General features: G+C 37.8%; 1 protein-coding gene across 1 annotated transcript in view; it reads left to right on the top strand.

Annotated features, from left to right (window-relative positions):
• Positions 1-21,752, top strand: part of LOC126187415 (nucleoporin Nup43) — a 215,863-nt gene that overhangs the window by 166,347 nt on the left and 27,764 nt on the right. The window contains exons 6-7 of the mRNA XM_049928482.1: positions 6,898-7,036; positions 21,469-21,588. Coding sequence (XP_049784439.1) covers positions 6,898-7,036; positions 21,469-21,588 — 259 coding nt within the window. The remainder of the gene's footprint in view (positions 1-6,897; positions 7,037-21,468; positions 21,589-21,752) is intronic.

The following is a 21,752-nucleotide window of genomic DNA, read 5'->3' as shown; positions in this document are numbered from 1 at the left end:
TCATCTAATTGCTCTATTGCTTCTTGTTGTGAGGTTTTACCTAACCTTTTTCGTTTTTTGTCTGATATTTCATTTCTTATAAATTGTGTTAGCTGTCCGATGTCTTTTCTCAGTTTTTCTATTCTGATCTGTAGCCTGTGTTGCCATGCTGGTTTTGTGGGCTTCTTCTGTGTGTTGGTTGGTTCTGATCTCTGCCTAGTGTGTATAAACCAGTAGTTGTAACTCTTCCATAGTTGTGTTTTCATTTATTTTGTTGTGTATGATTGTGTTGATATTTGTCATTGTTGTTTCGACTTGTGGGTTATTTGGTGGTCTATGCAAGAATGGACTAATGTCTGTATTTGTGTCTTTGTATTCTATATATGTCAGCTGAAATTTTTCTTCTATATCTAACATGTGTGTCACTTCGTGTTCTATTTGTGCTTGTTCTGGTGGCTGTCTTAAGATGTCGTTTTTCTCTGGTTGTTTAATTGACGCGTTTTGTTCTTTGTTTGTTTTCTCTGGGATGATTGAGTCCGTTACTGTATTTTCTTCTTCTTCTGATTGCACATTATTTTGTTCTAGTATTTGTTGTACTTGTTGTTTGATGTTTTCTAATTCTGACTGGGGTATCCTGTTATTTTTGATTATTACACGGATCTGATCAGCTAGTCGTTGTTCTGTTAAAAATTTAATTCCGGGTATCTGGTAATAAATGTTGTGTATACTTGTGATCTGTATCCAGTTGTATTGGTTCCTACGTTTTTTGCTTGGTAGTAACAGAACATGAGGTGTCGATTAACTTCATCTGACAATCTCATCCTCTGTCTTTGTTTTCCTTCTAGGGTGGTTGCAGGAAGCATATCCTGCAAAACACATCTATTTGGATTTAAATCATTTTCCATTTGGCTAGCAGTGTCGTTACCATTGTGGGCGGGTATAGGGTTCAAGCGTCGTCCCCGACCATGACGGCGCTTGTCCAAGGCTTCTTTAGTTCTGTCCTGAACCAAGTAATCACACTAAAAGGGGGGTTAGCCCTATTAGTGGTTTGTTCTTTTCGTCGCCTTTTACGACTGGCAGAACATACCGGAGGCCTATTCTTTTCCCGGGCCTCCACGGGAATTATTATTATTATTGACTTTTTTTTCTCAGACTTAAGTCTGGTTAAAAATGGAACGTGACGCGGACCTCGGTCAAGCGTGACTCCCTTTTAACTGTATGGTATATGTTATATTGCATTTAGGAACTTTCGGGTAATTGAACATGTATCAATAATTACAGATTTTTGTAGTTGTATATATATGTTCGGATGTAGCTGTATTGCATTGATTTACTGGTGAATATTGTGAGGTATGACTCCTGTAGTTGATAGTATAATTGGGATAATGTCGACTTTATCCTGATGCCACATGTCCTTGACTTCCTCAGCCAGTTGGATGTATTTTTCAATTTTTTCTCCTGTTTTCTTCTGTATATTTGTTGTGTTGGGTATGGATATTTCAATTAGTTTTGTTAATTTCTTCTTTTTATTGGTGAGTATGATGTCAGGTTTGTTATGTGGTGTTGTTTTATCTGTTATAATCGTTCTGTTCCAGTATAATTTGTATTCATCATTCTCCAGTACATTTTGTGGTGTGTACTTGTATGTGGGAACGTGTTGTTTTATTAGTTTATGTTTTATGGCAAGTTGTTGATGTATTATTTTTGCTACATTGTCATGTCTTCTGGGGTATTCTGTATTTGCTAGTATTGTACATCCGCTTGTGATGTGATCTACTGTTTCTATTTGTTGTTTACAAAGTCTGCATTTATCTGTTGTGGTATTGGGATCTTTAATAATATGCTTGCTGTAATATCTGGTGTTTATTGTTTGATCCTGTATTGCGATCATGAATCCTTCCGTCTCACTGTATATATTGCCGTTTCTTAGCCATGTGTTGGATGCGTCTTGATCTATGTGTGGCTGTGTTAGATGATACGGGTGCTTGCCGTGTAGTGTTTTCTTTTTCCAATTTACTTTCTTTGTATCTGTTGATGTTATGTGATCTAAAGGGTTGTAGAAGTGGTTATGAAATTGCAATGGTGTAGCTGATGTATTTATATGAGTGATTGCTTTGTGTATTTTGCTAGTTTCTGCTCGTTCTAGAAAGAATTTTCTTAAATTGTCTACCTGTCCATAATATAGGTTTTTTTATATCTATAAATCCCCTTCCACCTTCCTTTCTGCTTAATGTGAATCTTTCTGTTGCTGAATGTATGTGATGTATTCTATATTTGTGGCATTGTGATCGTGTAAGTGTATTGAGTGCTTCTAGGTCTGTGTCACTCCATTTCACTACTCCAAATGAGTAGGTCAATACTGGTATAGCATAAGTATTTATAGCTTTTGTCTTGTTTCTTGCTGTCAATTCTGTTTTCAGTATCTTTGTTAGTGTTTGTCTATATTTTTCTTTTAGTTCTTCTTTAATATTTGTATGATCTATTCCTATTTTTTGTCTGTATCATAGGTATTTATAGGCATCTGTTTTTTCCATCGCTTCTATGCAGTCGCTGTGGTTATCCAATATGTAATCTTCTTGTTTAGTGTGTTTGCCCTTGACTATGCTATTTTTCTTACATTTGTCTGTTCCAAAAGCCATATTTATATCATTGCTGAATACTTCTGTTATCTTTAGTAATTGGTTGAGTTGTTGATTTGTTGCTGCCAGTAGTTTTAGATCATCCATGTATAGCAAATGTGTGATTTTGTGTGGGTATGTTCCAGTAATATTGTATCCATAATTTGTATTATTTAGCATGTTGGATAGTGGGTTCAGAGCAAGACAGAACCAGAAAGGACTTAATGAGTCTCCTTGGTATATTCCACGCTTAATCTGTATTGGCTGTGATGTGATGTTATCTGAATTTGTTTGGATATTAAGTGTGGTTTTCCAGTTTTTCATTACTGTGTTTAGAAACTGTATCAATTTAGGATCTACTTTGTATATTTCCAATATCTGTAGTAACCATGAGTGGGGTACACTATCAAAGGCTTTTTGGTAATCAATGTATGCGTAGTGTAGGGATCTTTGTTTAGTTTTTGCTTGATATGTCACCTCTGTATCTATTATCAGTTGCTCTTTACATCCTCGTGCTCCTTTGCAGCAGCCTTTTTGTTCTTCATTTATAATTTTGTTCTGTGTTGTATGTGTCATTAATTTCTGTGTGATGACTGAAGTTAATATTTTGTATATTGTTGGTAGGCATGTTATGGGGCGATATTTAGCTGGGTTTGCTGTGTCTGCTTGATCTTTAGGTTTCAGATAGGTTATTCCATGTGCAAGTGTATCAGGGAATGTGTATTGGTCTGCAATGTAACTGTTAAATAATTTAGTTAGATGTGAATGTGTGGAGGTGAACTTCTTTAGCCAGTAATTTGCTATTTTATCATTTCCAGGGGCTTTCCAATTGTGTGTAGAATTAATTGCTCGGGTGACTTCATGTTGCAAAATTATCACTTCAGGCATTTGTGGTATCATCTTGTATGTGTCTGTTTCTGCTTGTATCCACCGTGCATGCCTGTTATGTTGTACCGGGTTTGACCATATGCTGCTCCAGAAGTGTTCCATGTCTGTTATGTTTGGTGGATTGTCTATTTTAATGTGTGTGTTATCCATTGTTTGGTAAAATCTCTTTTGGTTTGTGTTGAATGTTTGGTTTTGTTTCCTTCTATTTTCACTTTTTTTGTATCTTCTAAGTCGTTTGGCCAATGCTTGCAATTTCTGCTTTTTTTCATCTAATTGTTATATTGCTTCTTGTTGTGAGATTTTACCTAACCTTTTTCGTTTTTTGTCTGATATTTCATTTCTTATAAATTGTGTTAGCTGTCCGATGTCTTTTCTCAGTTTTTCTATTCTGATCTGTAGTCTGTGTTTCCATGCTGGTTTTGTGGGTTTCTTCTGTGTGTTGTTTTGTTCTGATCTCTGCCTAGTGTGTATATTTAGTGTAGTGAGTGCTCCTATATAAACCAATAGTTGTAACTCTTCCATAGTTGTGTTTTCATTTATTTTGTTGTGTATGATTGTGTTGATAGTTTTTATTGTTGTTTCGACTTGTGGGTTATTTGGCGGTCTATGCAAGAATGGTCTAATGTCTGTATTTGTGTCTTTGTATTCTATATATGTCAGCTGAAATTTCTCTTCTATATCTAACACATGTGTCTCTTCGTGTTCTATTTGTGCTTGTTCTGGTGGCTGTCTTAAGATTTCGTTTTCCTCTGATTGTTTAATTGATGCGTGTTGGCCTTTGTTTGTTTGCTCTGGTATGTTTGAGTCCATTACTGTGTTTTCTTCCTCTTCTGATTGCACATTATTTTGTTCCAGAATATGTTGTACTTGTTGTTTGATGTTTTCTAATTCTGACTGGGGTATCCTGTTATTTTTGATTATTACACGGATCTGATCAGCTAGTCGTTGTTCTGTTAAAAATTTAATTCCGGGTATCTGGTAATAAATGTTGTGTATACTTGTGATCTGTATCCAGTTGTATTGGTTCCTACGTTTTTTGCTTGGTAGTAACAGAACATGAGGTGTCGATTAACTTCATCTGACCATCTCATCCTCTGTCTTTGTTTTCCTTCTAGGGTGGTTGCAGGAAGCATATCCTGCAAAACACCTCTATTTGGATTTAAATCATTTTCCAGTTGGCTAGCAGTGTCGTTACCATTGTGGGCGGGCATAGGGTTCAAGCGTCGTCCCCGACCACGACGGCGCTTGTCCGAGGCTTCTTTAGTTCTGTCCTGAACCAAGTAATCACACTAAAAGGGGGGTTAGCCCTATTAGTGGTTTGTTCTCTTCGTCGCCTTTTACGACTGGCAGAACATACCGGAGGCCTATTCTTTTCCCGGGCCTCCACGGGGATTATTATTATTATTATTATTATTATTATTATTATTATTATTATTGCTTTCTTTTCTCAGACGTTATCTCTGGTCAAAAATGGAAAGTGATATGGAACTTGATCAAGCGTGACTTCCTTTTAACTGTACAGTATACGTTATATTGCATTTAGGAACTTTTGGGTAATTGAACATGTATCAATAATTACCTATTTCTGTAGTTATATATATAAGTTTGGATGTAGCTGTATTATTATTATTGACTTTTTTTTCTCAGACTTAAGTCTGGTTAAAAATGGAACGTGACGCGGACCTCGGTCAAGCGTGACTTCCTTGTAACTGTATGGTATATGTTATATTGCATTTAGGAACCTTCGGGTAATTGAACATGTATCAATAATTACAGATTTTTGTAGTTGTGTATATATGTTTGGATGTAGCTGTATTGCATTGATGTACTGGTGGATATTGTGAGGTATGACTCCTGTAGTTGATAGTATAATTGGGATAATGTCGACTTTATCCTGATGCCACATGTCCTTGACTTCCTCAGCCAGTTGGATGTATTTTTCAATTTTTTCTCCTGTTTTCTTCTGTATATTTGTTGTGTTGGGTATGGATATTTCAATTAGTTGTGTTAATTTCTTCTTTTTATTGGTGAGTATGATGTCAGGCTTGTTATGTGGTGTTGTTTTATTTGTTATAATCATTCTGTTCCAGTATAATTTGTATTCATCATTCTCCAGTACATTTTGTGGTGTGTACTTGTATGTGGGGACGTGTTGTTTTATTAGTTTATGTTTTATGGCAAGTTGTTGTTGTATTATTTTTGCTACATTGTCATGTCTTCTGGGGTATTATTATTATTATTATTGTCTGCTTTGATCTGTGGTTTTTTCCATCTTGATTATTTGATAAACTCGCTTGTTATAAAATATTTTTGCTTCTACCATTTGAGAGAAATATTTTTCTTGTCATTCTGATTGAAAGGGCAGGAGCAAATAGTAATGCAGTTCATTAGCATCACTGGAAGCTACATGTACTATCACCACTTAATTTTTTTTCCCCTCGTTCACAATATCCATATCCTGCATTTCTGTTTCATGCTTTTGGCAACCCCAGATTTATTTCTCATATTCTTGTCTTTAGGATACCTGTTCAGAATAAATTTATTAGGATCCATCTCAGGAATAAGTTTGTTGTTGGATGGTGAACTGTCATCAGCAACAGCAGCATCCTTTATCTCCCTCTCCCTCCTCCTCCCAAGGTAACCTTTAGTTTTTAAATGAGCAGACACATTGCACAATTATATGAAATTGAGTTGGGAGACATTTCTTTATTATTATTATTATTATTATTATTATTATTATTATTATTTTACTCTCAGACTTCTCTCAACAAGCTGAGAAAGATGTACTGAATATCAAGGACATTTTCTACTCTTCGTAGATATTATCATGCTGGATACTAGGCCTGTTAGATGTCCAGAAAATAAAATATAAAGTTCATCTGTTCGAAACACTGACGTGGCATAGCCAGTGGCTGAGATGCTGTCCACCTTTCAGCATCTCACAAGAGATGAGATTATGTTAAACTTCTTTGGAATAGAGTATCACAGTATGATGCCTTGTCTTTCCAGTATGCAAATGTACTGTCTACTAGTTTAAATACTACAACTAGTTTCGAAACATCATTTGCATTTAGTCTCTTGTTTTATCTGAAGATTTATCTTCTACAAAGAATTATTTCTTAACGATTAATTTGTGAAAAAGGAACACCCATTTGCTTACAGGTGGCACTAGATTAATAGAAAATTCATACTAGGTAAAATGCACACCTAATTAATTAATTAATTAATTGCTATATTCCTCAGACTGTCTGCATTCTTTTGCTGAAGGAAGGTATCCCTGATTCCAAAAGGTATTGTCTCTGATATTTATATTTAATGTGCATAGTTTTGGTAAAAATAAGCTTTTTCTCAAAAAAAATTTTACATGCTCCTTAATATATTTTGATGTATGTATGACAAAATTATGTTCCAGGTGTCTGCTTCTTGTGTGGTTCATCATCCAACACAACGCCACCTGGTGTTGGCGGGTGGTGAGGAAGGTGCTCTCGTTGTATGGGATCTACGTCACAGTATATACCCAATCACTGTGCTCAACGCACATTCAAGCAGTAGTATGAATGTTTTACCTCATTAGTGTACTTTTTTGCTAGAAGTCCCTGTGTTTTCTTTTATGTTTATTTATTTTTTAAATATATTAATCCTTCATGCACTTTTACTTTCCAATAGAGATTTTAATCAATTGATCTACAAATAGAAAAAATAAAATTCATTGGTCAATTCTTGAATGAGAAGTTCTCACATTAGGTAGGACGGTATTGCAGGACAGTTAGGTATAAAAGTGTCATTGTATCAGTTACTTGTTAGTTTTGTTGTGAAAGTTTGAGGACCTTTAGTGAAAATATGGAAAGGATAGATTGCTACTCACTGCATAGAGGTGGTGTTCAGTGGCAGACAGGCACAATGAAAAATGAAACTAGAAATATTTAATCTTTTGGACAAAGTTCTTGCTCAGAATTAGAAACAGTAAAACTCGGGAAAGTGTAGAAAGAAAAGGATGGGCACTGAGTAATGTAGAGTTTTACAGAATAGTACCAAAGGGAAACAGTACTGGGTTGTGGGAGGGAACGGAAGCTCTTAGGCTTTCTCCATTGAAGTTGTTAGATATGTTCGTAATGTCTGCATTTTGTGTGTGTTGCCTTATCATGTAATGGTAACAAGTGTACATTTTCTGATTCATATGTTTTGGGACATTCTGCTGCTTGTCTCTGTTTAAATATCTTGTCATTAACTAACAGAAGTACCAATCTGCTATAGCAGAGGTAATCTTCTTCACATATGTATATTCCATAAGATGAATATGCACTCATTCTGGCTGATGCTAAATGGTTAACTCCTCAGAGCTTGGTTGAATGTGATTACGTTCATGTCGGCAAACCTGAGGTTCTGAAACTGGTGATTAGTCAGTGCTGGCTCTCTCCTGTTACCGTAAGTTTTAGTTGTTTTTCCATCATTGAGCTTAACTTAATTTTTTGGTTTACAACTGTGGTAGAAATCTCTGTAAAAGTAAAACCCCCTTGGCACCAAGTGAACTACTTCTAAAAACTCAGAGGCTTTAATGGACCTCTAAGGAGTATCGACAACTAACCAACCAAGGTAGCATGGCTCACGTGAACATGCAGATTTAAGAAAAGTGGCATCACAGTGTCCCTTTGTAATGAATTGTCATGAGGGGCTTGAAAGAAGTGCGTCCTGTTTACATGTGTAAAGGCCTAAGACTGGGGTGAACTTTGAAATTATTGAAATGTATTTGTAAAGGAACCTATTTTGTAAAGAGTATTTCCACCCATTTAAGCAATCTTATGCAAAGTAAAAGAGTTAGGGGAACATTCTTTTGTTACAATGGAATTACACAACATTCAGAATTACATAAGAGGCTTTTGTTACAAAGATACCTTAGACTGTGAAACAGATGTGAAGATAGGGAGACGAGTGTGTATGCAATGTGTAGAACATAAATAAGCAGATTGTAGGTGAATTAGAGGAAGCAGCAGCCTTAGATTTCTAGTTCTGCTTAATACGATGAAGTTATATTCATTCCAAAACCTATAGGATACACATCAGCTAAATGATCTGTACAGCAGAAGCAGCTTGTGCTAGATACCGCATCGTTATACCAGGTGTAGAAGTATGAAATCAGAATTTGGTTGCAATAATTACATTTCTCTTAACTCTGTGTGAGGCTGTGAATGCCATGCCAAAAAAAAAGTTCTTTTGAAGCAAACCAGTCAGCAAGCCATTTTCGCACATTTTCATACAAATTGAAACATTGTTCAGCAAGAGAATGTCCCTGTGATGCAAATACATGATAATCAGATGGAGCAATCCCTGACCTGTTTTTCTGTGTGTGATGGGGTGTTACCCTGGAGCAATATGACTTTGTGTCACCTTTTTCCATATTCCGATCATTTTTCACATAATGCTCAATTTAAATTGATCATTTGCTGTTGGTAGTGATCAGTGGTAATGGTTTCACCAGGTTTTAGCAGCTCATAATAGATTACACCCTTCTGATCCCACCAAACACAGAGCATTGTCTTCTTTCCAAACCACTTTGGTCTTGCAGTGGATGTCGATGGTTTGCGTGGTTTCACCCACGATTTATGACACGTAGGATTCTCAGAATATTTTTCACCACCTATCACAATTCGGTGGAGAAATGACTTTCTTTCGTATCTGGTGAGCAGCATTTCACAAGTGGTCTTTCGATTTGCTGGCTGTCTTCCATCCATTTCATGCGGAACCCATTTTCCCACTTTATGCACCTTTCCCATAGCTTTCAACCAAAGAGAAATGGCTTTTGGCGTATCATTCAATTGTTCCGTGAGTTCCTGTTGAGTGTGAGTATCATCTTCATCCAGTAAGGCCTGCAATCTGCTGTCTTCTAACTTTTTCACTGGTTTCCCATGCTGGTCATTTCTCATGTCAAAATTACCACCTATGAATTTTTTTTATCCATTTGAAACTCTGTGTTTTCCCAAGAGCAAGTTCGCTGAAAGTTTCGACAAACATTCGATGTGATACTGCATCAGTTTTCTTCAAACGATAACAGAAAACCAGTGCTGTCCACAAATTGTAGTTCATAGCCTCAAAACTCGACATTTTTACAGGTTTGAAACAGATACTGATGTACAGAACTTGGGTTACTGTGTGCTGATATTCGTCATCAGCTGTGACGAGGAAGCAGATGGCGCTGCAGATGCGTTCTCATGGGCCCTACGCTGACGGCTAGCACCATCTATTGGGAAATTCCGGTTTCATACTTCTACACCTGGTGTACCGTTGTGAGGTGCATTATGTCGTTATGCAATAACTTAGGGTAAATTTGTGTTGTGGTGGAGACACAACTGGTGTTCGTAGAAAATTCAGAAATTGAGGATGGTTTTAAAAAGTATGATAAAGTAAAAAGAGATAAACTCAGTGGAGCAAAATTTCTCACATCGCTCTTTCACAAGTACTGTTCACAATATGGTAAATTTTAATCACTTTTTTTTGTTAAAAAAAATCATATTTATGACTTCAGCTGTACACTTGTATGTTTGTTCTGTTCTGGTTTCCTCTGAAGATACAGGAGAAAACTGTAAGGTACCGTAAAATGGGGTGATTTTGGATGGTTTTGTCATTACTTTGATTATAACTTTTACATATATTGGTAGATTAAATTGATTGTTATGGAAGTGGTAGGGTATATGTGTAACGAATAAAATATCCCAGAACCAGAAAGTGTATGTGTAGGTATATTTATCTGAAGCAGTTAAATAAAGTGTCCGAAGTCACCCCATGGATTGGGGTGATTTTGGACATATGTGTTTTTTAAATCTCTGTCCGAAGTTACAATATATAGAGGGCGAATTTGGACAGTTACTGCCTTTTTTTTTAAAAAAATTCTACATTCTTTTTATTTGATTTTGGTGACATTTTACACATTTTAAGGTAGTCCTTTGTTACGAATAAGGGATATCTGTAATATATAAAATTCATTATATCATTCCATAAGTTTTTATTTTGCAAGAATTTAAATAAAAAAATTTTTTACAGTTTTTAACTGAAATATTAGAACCAGACAGAAACAAAGTAATTTAACTAAAAGGTCAAAATAATTTTTCTCACTCATCATTCTAAATTAAGTTGCAAACACTTTAAATAAACTATTGTCTTAAAGTCTAAAGCACATCTTCTCGAAAAATGAACATTCCTCTCTTCTCAACTGGTATGGGAAGTATTCTCAAAATTTGCAATTTTTCTATTGTGTCTTCATCGAGGATATTAGGAAACACAAATATGTTTTTACTGTTCTCGTGTGGGTGCAAGAATTTCACACTTACTTCCGTAGCACCAACATTTGTGGCCACTCAAACATACTGTCTTGTTTGCTCGATGTTTCCATGTTTATATTTGTACTCTGCAACAAGAAAAACCTCTTCTTTCAGCAGTAAAACTTCATTGGATGGTGTGTCATTTTCACTTTCACTACTGCTAGAAGCACTGTCACTTGTTTCAGCACTGTTTTCGTTTCCTTGAAAATCTCGGCTAGTGGTTGATTTTCCAGGTTGAACGCCTAGTTTGCGGCTGCGGCGGGAGCTACCAAGCTTATTTGGAGGATAACGAATTTCTTTGAGCATTTCTTCAAAAGTGGAAGACCATGCATCTGTGTTGCTTTGCTGGCTCTCCTCATTATCAGGCAATTTTCGTAAGACATGATCTGGATCAAAAGGGGTTAGGCCTGTGGTGCGAAATCCACCTTTTATGTTTTCAGTGGAGTTTGCTGAAATCTTAGTCAGAGTCTGCTTCAGAAGAGATGGGAAGGGATCATTGGAAATGGTCCCACGAGTGTGTTCCTTCCAATCAGTTAATACAGCTCACCACGCTGCTTTCATTGGCCTTAAGAAGCTTACATTGAGCGTTTGGAGGAGGTGCGTGCTATTGGGGGGGAAGGAGAATGAATGAAATATTGTTCCGCTCATACTCTTCAATAACACTTAAAGACATGTGACTGGATAAGTTGTCTCCAATCGTGACTGTTGGCCCCTTTTGCCTCTTCAAATAGGGCAAAGAGATTGTAAAGAACCAGTCTTCAAATACTGGCAGGTCAAACCATCCAGTTTTGTTCCTATTGAAACGGGTTCCATGTGGTCCACCTTCTTGCCACGTGTCCTACAAATGCTCTGATTTGTAAAGGACATACGGAGGAAGCAGTTTACCATCAGCACTTGATGCCATCATTATTGAGAGACTAGATTTTGATGAGTCCATCACTTTTTCAGCATGCTTACTCCCTCTTTTGTAATTATCTGCTGCTTGCCTGGATCATCTGACATGTTGGTTTCATCATAGTTGATCATGTTGTTAGGTGGGAGATTTCCAGCTTTGCTTTGATATTGGAAAAAAAACATCTTAACAGTCTCTTTGTTCACTTCTGCACGAGCTCGTTTAATATTTTCACTTAAGCCAATGGAAAGATCTTCTGATTGTCATTTGAGGAATAAATGCACTCATTCTTCTCCTGGCAAATTATTACAAAATTTCTTCTCTTTTCGGCCAGATTTATCAAGGTAGCCTTTAATTAAATATCCAATTTAGTGAAGGGAAATTCCCAATGTGCAGCCTTCAAGATACCTTGCTTCAACATTTCTTCTTCTTCTTCTTCTTCTTCTTCTTCTTCTTCTTCTTTATTTAGCACTGGCTGTCCTCCAATTTTTTTTTCTTCGTATGTGCTTCCTGTACTTTATTTTGTAGGGTTGATTTAGGTATACCATACAAATCGCACACTTTTCTGTACGATAATTTACCACTCTGAATATCACGAACAGCTTTATCTAAAAGTTCTGGGTCATACTTGCACCGTACTGTAGCACCTCTCCTGCTCTTATACGTTCTTGGCATTGTCCGAAATCACCCCACACAGTACACAGTTTCACAAAAACCATTGTTATTTTATAACCTTGCACGAGAAACTCGAAAAACTTGAACATAAATTGTCTCAATGCTGTTAGCTACTGAGCGCGTCAACAATTACAGTTACAATAACTTCCCGCTCAGCGCAACAATAGAAAGTTTCCACTTTACGATAATGTGTGGATTTTTAACACTGAGACTGTTTGTCAATTATTCACCGAGGGAAACAATTGATGCGAAATAAAAGTTGTGGAAAGCGATAAATGCAATCTTGCACTTAAAATAACTGGTGCACGGATGTTAAAATAAGTAACTCTTTGTTTCAAGGCAGTGGCAAAGAGCAAGTAAGCCGTACTGTCCGAATTCGCCCTGGCGTCCGAAATCACCCCATTTGACAATACAAAAAAGATAAATATAGAATATACACAAGCACCATGGAGGAATAAAAAAAGCTATTTTCAAAACCACAGTACTTACATAGTGTTCATCAATGAATCAAACATACATTTTCGTCATGTGTGCACCTGCCAAATGTAGAACAAATATAATTGTCATAAAAGTCTGTCTTAATACAGTACATATAAATGTGCTGTGTCTTAGCACAATTACAGTAGTGCATACTTGATTATAACTCCACACTTAATAATTGACACTTTGTAATTGACAAAGGTACAAATACTACATGATTGTGCAAGAGATCAAGTTGAAACATGTACAAAGGATGAACACCTAAAAGATTACAAATGTTCTTTGGTCTAATCAAAGATTACAGTAATAGATATACAGAAATAATGTAGCATCCTTTCTGTGAACAACAGCATAAGCACATAACTTGTTATAATATGATATATCGATTTTTGTGTTCCAGAAATTAAAAAGAAGGTATTTATCTGAACTAAACACCATGAAAACAGTCACTTGACAGGGTTATAGTGGCGTACAACACTAAAAACTGTTATAGTATCTGATAGTTGCAAATCAAGTTGTTATGTGTGTATATCGGCGAAGGCAGTAAAAGTATGAGAAGTGTAGAAACCAACTGTCTGTAATAACCATTCAACCTGTCCAACCTTAAAATTATCTTAAAGTGACTGTTGTTGTTGTTGTTGTTGTGGTGGTGGTGGTGGTGGTGGTGGTGGTGGTGGTGGTGGTGGTGGTGGTGGTGGTGGTCCAGTCCTGAGACTGGTTTGATGCAGCTCTCCATGCTACTCTATCCTGTGCAAGCTTCTTCATCTCCCAGTACCTACTGCAACCTACATCCTTCTGAATCTGCTTAGTGTATTCATCTCATGGTCTCCCTCTACGATTTTTACCCTCCACTCTGCCCTCCAATACTAAGTTGATGATCCCGTGATGCCTCAGAACATGTCCTACCAAACAGTCCCTTCCTCTTGTCAAGTTGTGCCACAAACTCCTGTTCTCCCCGATTCTATTCAATACCTTCTCATTAGTTATGTGATCTACCCATCAAATCTTCAGCATTCTTCTGTAGCACCACATTTCAAAAGCTTCTATTCTCTTCGTGTCCAAACTGTTTATCGTCCGTGTTTCACTTCCATACATGGCTACACTCCATACAAATACTTTCAGAAATGACTTCCTGACACTTAAATCTTTACTTGATGTTAACAGATTTCTCTTCTTCAGAAACACTTTCCTTCCCATTGCCAGTCTACATTTGATATCCTCTCTACTTCAACCATCATCAGTTATTTTGCTCCCCAAATAGCAAAACTCATCTACTACTTTGAGTGTCTCATTTCCTAATCTAATTCCCTCAACATCATCCGATTTAATTCGACTACATTCCATTACCCTCATTTTGCTTTTGTTGTTGGTCATCTTATATCCTCCTTTCAAGACACTGTCCATTCCGTTCAACTGCTCTTCCAAGTCCTTTGCTGTCTTTGACAGAATTACAATGTCATCGGCGAACCTCAAAGTTTTTATTTCTTCTCCATGAATTTTAATTCCTACTCCGAATTTTTATTTTGTTTCCTTTACTGCTTGCTCAGTATACAGATTGAATAACATCGGGGAGAGGCTACAACCCTGTCTCACTCCCTTCCCAACCACTGCTTCCCTTTCATACCCCTTGACTCTTGTAACTGTCACCTGGTTTCTGTACAAATTGTAAATAGCCTTTTGCTCCCTGTATTTGACCCCTTCCACCTTCAGAATTTGAAAAAGAGTATTCCAGTCAACATTGTCAAAAGCTTTCTCCAAGTCTACAAATGCTAGAAACATTGGTTTGCCTTTCCTTAATCTATTTGCTAAGATAAGTCGTAAGGTCAGTAAGCCTCACATGTTCCAATATTTTTATGGAATCCAAATTGATCTTCCCTGAGGTCGACTTCTATCGGTTTTCCATTCGTCTTTATAGAATTCGTGTTAGTATTTTTCAGTCGTGACTTATTAAACTGGTAGTTCGGTAATTTACACAACTGTCAACACCTGCTTTTTTGGGGATTGGATTTATTATATTTTATTTGAAGGCTGAGGGTATTTTCCCTGTCTCATACATCTTGCTCACTAGATGGTAGAGTTTTGTCAGGACTGGCTCTCCCAAGGCTATGAGTAATTCTGATGGAATGTTGTCTACTCCCGGGGCCTTGTTTCGACTTAGGTCTTTCGGTGCTCTGTCAAATTCTTCACACAGTATCATATCTCACAATTCATCTTCATCTACATCCTCTTACATTTCCACAATAGTGTCCTCAAGTACATCACCCTTGTATAGACCCTCTATATACTCTTTCCACCTTTCTGCTTTCGCTTCTGTGTGTAGGACTGGTTTTCCATATGAGCTCTTAATATTCATACAGGTGATCCTCTTTTCTCCAGATGTGTCTCTTAATTTTCCTGTTGGCAATATCTATCTTACCCCCTAGTGATGTATGTCTCTACATTTTTACCTTTGTCCTCTAGCCATCCCTGCTTAGCCATTTTGCACTTCCTGTCGATCTCATTTTTGGGACGTTTGTATTCCTTTTTGCCTTCTTCATTTACTGCGTTTTTATATTTTCTCCTTCCACCAATTAAATTCGACATTTCTTCTGTTACCCAAGGATTTTTACTAGCCCTCGTCTTTTTGCCTACTTGATCCTCTGCTGTCTTAACTACTTCATCCCTCAAAGCTATCCATTCTTTTTCTACTGTATTTCTTTCCCCCATTCCTGTCAATTGTTCCCTTATGCTCTCCCTGAAACTCTGTACAACCTCTGGTTTAGTTAGTTTATACAGGTCCCATCTCCTTAAATTCCCACCTTTTTGCAGTTTCTTCAGTTTTAATCTACATTTCATAACCAATAGATTGTGGTCAGAGTCCACATGTGCCCCTGGAAATGTCTTACAATTTAAAACCTGGTTCCTAAATCTCTGTCTTACCATTATATAATCTATCTGAAACCTTCTAGTATCTCCAGGGTTCTTCCATGTATACAAACTTATTTCATGATTCTTGAACCAAGTGTTAGCTATGATGAAGTTATGCTCTGCACAAAATTCTACCAGGCGGCTTCCTCTTTCATTTCTTAGCCCCAATCCATATTCACCTACTATGTTTCCTTCTCTCCCTTTTCCTACTCTCGAATTCCAATCACCCATGACTATTAAATTTTCGTCTCCCTTCACTACCTGAATAATTTCCTTTACCTCATCATACATTTCATCAATTTCTTCGTCATCTGCAGAGCTAGTTGGCATATAAACTTGTACTACTGTTGTAGGCGTGGGCTTCGTGTCTATGTTGGACACAATAATGCGTTCACTATGTTGTTTGTAGTTGCTTAACTGAAATCCTATTTTTTTATTCATTATTAAACTTACTGCTGCATTACCTCTATTTGATTTTGTATTTATAACCCTGTATTCACCTGACCAAAAGTCTTATTCCTCCTGCCACCAAACTTCACTAATTCCCACTATATCTAACTTTAACCTATCAATTTCCCTTTTTAAATTTTCTAACCTACCTGCTCGTTTAAGGGATCTGACATTCCACGCTCCGATCCGTAGAACACCAGTTTTCTTTCTCCTGATAATGACGTCCTCTTGAGTAGTCCCCGCCCGGAGATCTGAATGGGGGAATATTTTACCTCCGGAATATTTTACCCAAGAGGGCGCCATCGTCATTTAACCATACAGTAAAGTTGCATGCCCTCAGGAAAAATTAAGGCTGTAGTTTCCCCTTGCTTTCAGCCATCCACAGTACCTGCACAGCAAGGCCGTTTTGGTTAGTTTTACAATGCCAAATCAGACAATCATCCAGACAGTTGCCCCTGCAACTACTGAAAAGGCTGCTGCTCCTCTTCAGGAACCACAAGTTTGTCTGGCCTCTCAACAGATAACTGTCCGTTGTGGTTGCACCTACGGTATGGCTATCTGTATCGCTGAGGCACGCAAGCCTCCCCACCCACGGCAGGGTCCAAGGTTCATGCAGGGGCTTAAAGTGACTACCAAATCTTATTAAAATAATATTTGGCCCTTGGGGGAACCATTAGCTGACAGTAAAGGCTCTACGGAATGACCTCAGTTTAGCACATACCACTGAACATATCTTTATAGATGTTGGGTATTGGACCTGAGACAGTAAAGGTAACATATGCAGTTTATTTCTTGTTTATTAGTCTACTCCCTGCGCTGAGTTGTCAGCATGTCTGTCTGTCTGTCTGTCATGTAACAATTCCCAGCTGGGTATGAGATTTTCTCCGCGTGTGGGATGTTAAACGTGAAATTTAATACTTGAATGACTGTAAAGCTATCATCCCAGTATCAGGTGGCTGTTAAAAACTTCCAACAATTAACTTGATTCATGAAGATAACTTCACAGTTACACTCAAAATCGACTTCATTGGAGACAATATGTCCGGCAGCTGCAGTGTACACTCCCGCTCCTCTGGCGTCTAATCTTTCTGTCCATTATATGTTCCATGACTTGCTAAACATTTCAGAGCTTTCTACTTTGGGTTTCAGCCAGCTCTTGTTCCTGAGAATGATTTGAGCATGGCATACTTTCAGCAGGACAGTAAATTCAGGCATTTTGTAACAAATACTTCAAATTAATGACAAAATTTTGGTAGCAAAAGTATCTGTACTCTGAACGTGGTATGACTTCGGTATCTTCCTTTGTGTAGTGTCCTAACTATAACTCTCTATTCAATTGTGCAGGTACAGAGGCCTGCAGCCAAGACCATCAAACAGTCGAAAAAGTCTTTGCTTGAGACACTCCACTTGGCTCCTAACTACTTTGGGAATAAAGCTGCTAATTGCAAGCTCTGCTTGCACCCCACGGATGAGGCCAGCAACTTCTTCACTTCTGCCATCCGCCCATATGAACTGAGGGTGGCATCAGAACCCAAGCGTCAGGTGTCATTGGTGCCAACATAAGCTGCAGCTTGCAGATGACTGCACACTGCATGCTTAATAGCCGCAGGCTAGGCCTTCTCTACGTCTTGAATGAGGTCCCCTGGCAGAGGTAAATGCACATGTCTTTCTTGCCAGCCCTGAATGCTATTCTCATAAGAGGCTCCATAATGTGCCTAACATCAGATCTCCTGATAACTAGTGAACCACTCCCCCCATGTGCCTGCTCAGTTCTTACTAAAGGAGCTGTCCACTCACAAAGTGAAAGGACAAGACCAGCCTCCACATTGGCCTTCTGCCTTCAGTGACACAAACACATTATTACCCGCCACTCACCCTGCAGTTAGGGCGAGTCCCTCATGTCAGATCCACTGGAAGGTGCTTCAGCTACAGCTCCCATGGGTGAAACAAGCGACACGTGAAGTGTCTCATGTGACATGCTAGATAATCCACCACTGCTACACCTTGAGGCAGCAGCCTGAAGTCATCTGATTGCAGCCATAAGCACCGTCAGCTGTTTGCATCTGCGGCTAGCTGCTGCTGCATCCGCACACAGTGTATAGACAATTCCTATCCATCCCAGCACTGCTAAGAAAACACAGAAGAAGCTAAATACACTGGTGTCCAAAATTAAAGCAACAAACCACTATTTCCCCACTTGTGTCTAATTCACGATATAATCATACAAACTGTCAACAGATGTTGATACGGTCGTGTCCTGCATGGAAGATGGAATTCTGGTTGATGGACAAGCATGCCAACGACGACATCAGGGCACCTACCAAATGGGATAGTGTTTGCCGGGTAGTTCCACATCCACAATAGCTGCACACGCAATCACAGACCATGCAGTATGGCTCAGAGAAGATGCCTACGAGGCTTTCTGCAGTGGAGCGCAATGGGAAGAATGGAAGCAGGGCAGTCACAAACTGATGTGGCACGATGACTTAATGTGAATCGTTCTGTTGGTTTTGGGGTGTGGTGACAGTTTATAGAGATCAAAACCGTATCCTGGAGACCATCGCGGGGCCAACCACATGTAACATCAGAGAGATAGAACTGTAAGGTCACAATGATACCACCTTAGTACTGCACGGTGTAATCTTAGCCTCCCACAGATCACTATTAAATTTTTCTTAGTGCCTTCATTAGTTTCAAAAGCTTAGAGAGGTGTAAGGTTTACAAAAGAAAAACTTTTTACTTATCTTCATTTTCCCTTGTAGTTGGCTCCAATTCTTGCATCTAGGGATACATTCTTGAGGCTGAAATTTTGATTTATAATGTTGTGGATTCCTGATAACTAAATAACTAATGAAGATTTGTCGGTATTATTCTTGAATTTTCTTCTCTGTCACATTTTTCAATATCACACCATGTTTACAATATACACTTAATATTCTAAATTACATTGTTAGTGTCAGTCATTAAAAAAAAATACGTCTTGTCTTCATCAGAGGCATGCCCACTACTACTAACATTGTACAGAACTCACAATATTCCAAAGAGTTTACAAACTTTCTTGACAAAAGAAGAATTATCACCAAGATATAACACTGTTTTATAAATGAGTCCAGAAATAAATTTAATAATTTGCGTTAGACTGTGCAATTAACAATATGAATTTTAAGTATACCAGAAATTTCGTAATATCAAATATTTCTACAAGGAGAGTAATTTTAACTGTAAATACAGAGTGTAACAAATTAATTTCTTTTTATACATTTTAGTCTGAAATATAATACATTGTATACAAAATCAAATGAAATTCTTTCAGTGAAACAGCCAAGAACATTCACCTATACCAGATTTGGGATTAATCCTTGGTATCAGCTACTTCTACAAAAAAAAGTTAATTTAGAAAAGGGAGCCCCATTACAACGGTAACTGGCATTTGACCTCGCCGCATCCACTTCAAGTGTTGAACTGAGGCAAACAGTGTATAGAAAACTTCGGCAGAGTGGCCTTGGTTGTTGGAGACCTGCTGTGTGTGTACCTCTGACGCGTCTTCCCCGAAGGGAAAGTCTAGACTGGAGCCGTCAACATGCCACCTAGACGGTCGAACAGTTAGTCAATGTTCTTTTCCCAGAATGACTCCCGATTTGGTCTGGACAGTGATTCTTGACAGATTCGCATGCTGATGGAATGTGGAACACGATTTTGGAACCCAACCAATGTGGAAAAAAACTGATATTGAGGATGTTCCCAAATGCTGTGAGCAGGGATTTTGTTGACCACTCGAACACTTCATGAAATTGTACGGTTAAATTGGCAAGGTTGTAATTGCTGTCAGGTATCATAATGAGATCTTGGAACCTCGTGTGGTTGTAGCGTGGTGCTGTGGACCCAGACTTCGTATTGCTGGATGATAATGCCCAACTTCATAGAACATGCATGGTTGATGTCTTCGTTGGAAATGAAAGATATTGCATGCATAGCATGGCCTGCTTGCTCTGCAGATTTGAATCCCATACAGCACCTTTGGGATGCACTAGGGATACAGGTTGCATCACTGCAGCATCCACCAACCACTCCCCAAGACTTGCGAGCTATGCTGCAGGAAGAATGGTCGTTGCTGCCTCACCATGAGATTGATGACATCATTCACAGTGTGTCCCGTCATTTGTCAGGCTTTATTGCTGTCGGAGGTGGTCACACCCCATAGTGAGCACATTAACCAGTTGTCTGAATGTGTGTAAATACATTAAGTTGGAAAAAATGAAGAATATTTTTGTCTAACATTATGCATTTTGCAGTTGTTTAGATTCTGTATTCTTTGTATTGTTTCTACATTATTGTCACCTGATTGTCCCTTTTTGTGCCAAAATAAATGCAACCTTTGCAAAATATCGGTAATTTTGGACACCAGTGTATGTAACTTACTACTCTGCAGCTTTGAAACAAACAACAGTTAGAGAACGGTTGCTGGCACCTCAGAACAAACAAATCAATAACAGCTGTGCTGCAGACTGCCTGAATTTACGTTTTAAAGTTATAAAATGCAAAAACAAGGCACAATTGTGTCTTGTATCTTAATTGTAAGTAAGTTGCAGGAGAAAGAAACAGTAGTTATGAAATGCAGCTACAAATTTCTTGTTTCAGTCTCAGCAGCAGCAGCAGCAGTGGCAGAAAAATAAGTATGGGACATTCCAAAATCTTCAAAGACAATTTTTTGAGAGGTTTTGAAAAGTTTTTCATACTGACTGTAAAAATTGATGTCTAGGCACTGACCTTCAATCTTATAAATATGAAGAAAATTGAAGAGGGGCCAATCTGTAAGGTCCCCATGTTAAACCAAGACCTGTCGCAACAAACATTTAGTACACGCAAAAATGCTTACATGTACCTGTCCTCCGATTACAGTAACACCAATGAAGGGTCTTAAATTACATGTAGTGAAATGGCCAAAAAGTTGCACTGTATACAAAGACAAGAGAACTAAATAAATCTTAGCTTGCATAACAAGTAGTCTTCTACCTTATTCCATATTTCTTGGTCCAGCTGAAAGAAACGTGCTGCCGCACTAAAACATCAAACTAGACCCAAATGCAGTTTGTCAGAGTACTAAAAATTATTTAAGACTTTTAGTTGTAATTTGTATATTTTATAGAAGAAAGTTTTCTAAAAACTTAACATATGTTCTTTACGTTTGTATGTTGGTAAAATTCAATTAATATTTTCAAGTTGAGTAATTAGTCTTCTTTCTGTATTTATTTTCCTCTTGTTTCAGTAAAAGATCTGGAATTCCACCCTGATCGCCCTGAACATTTATTCTCATGTTCTGCTGATGGTGGTATATGGCACTGGAAAACTGAAGGCAGTAGAGTCTCTCAGCTCACAAAGATGACAGGTTTGTTATCTTTTGCAGTATATCTCATGGTGAAAGTAGATCGGTAGTGGATAAGCAATTTATTTGTTCTGGAAGCATGCTTATGAAAATTGTAGCAATTTCTTCTCATTTTTGATACTCTCTTGGGTTGACTGTTTTGTCTCACATTGTGGTAATGTATTAAC

The sequence above is a fragment of the Schistocerca cancellata genome, chromosome 5 (assembly GCF_023864275.1).
Source record: "Schistocerca cancellata isolate TAMUIC-IGC-003103 chromosome 5, iqSchCanc2.1, whole genome shotgun sequence".
In the NCBI taxonomy this organism is placed as follows: Eukaryota; Metazoa; Arthropoda; class Insecta; order Orthoptera; family Acrididae; genus Schistocerca; species Schistocerca cancellata.
The sequence above is the reverse complement of the archived record's forward strand: the minus strand, read 5'-3'. Positions and strand labels throughout refer to the sequence as shown.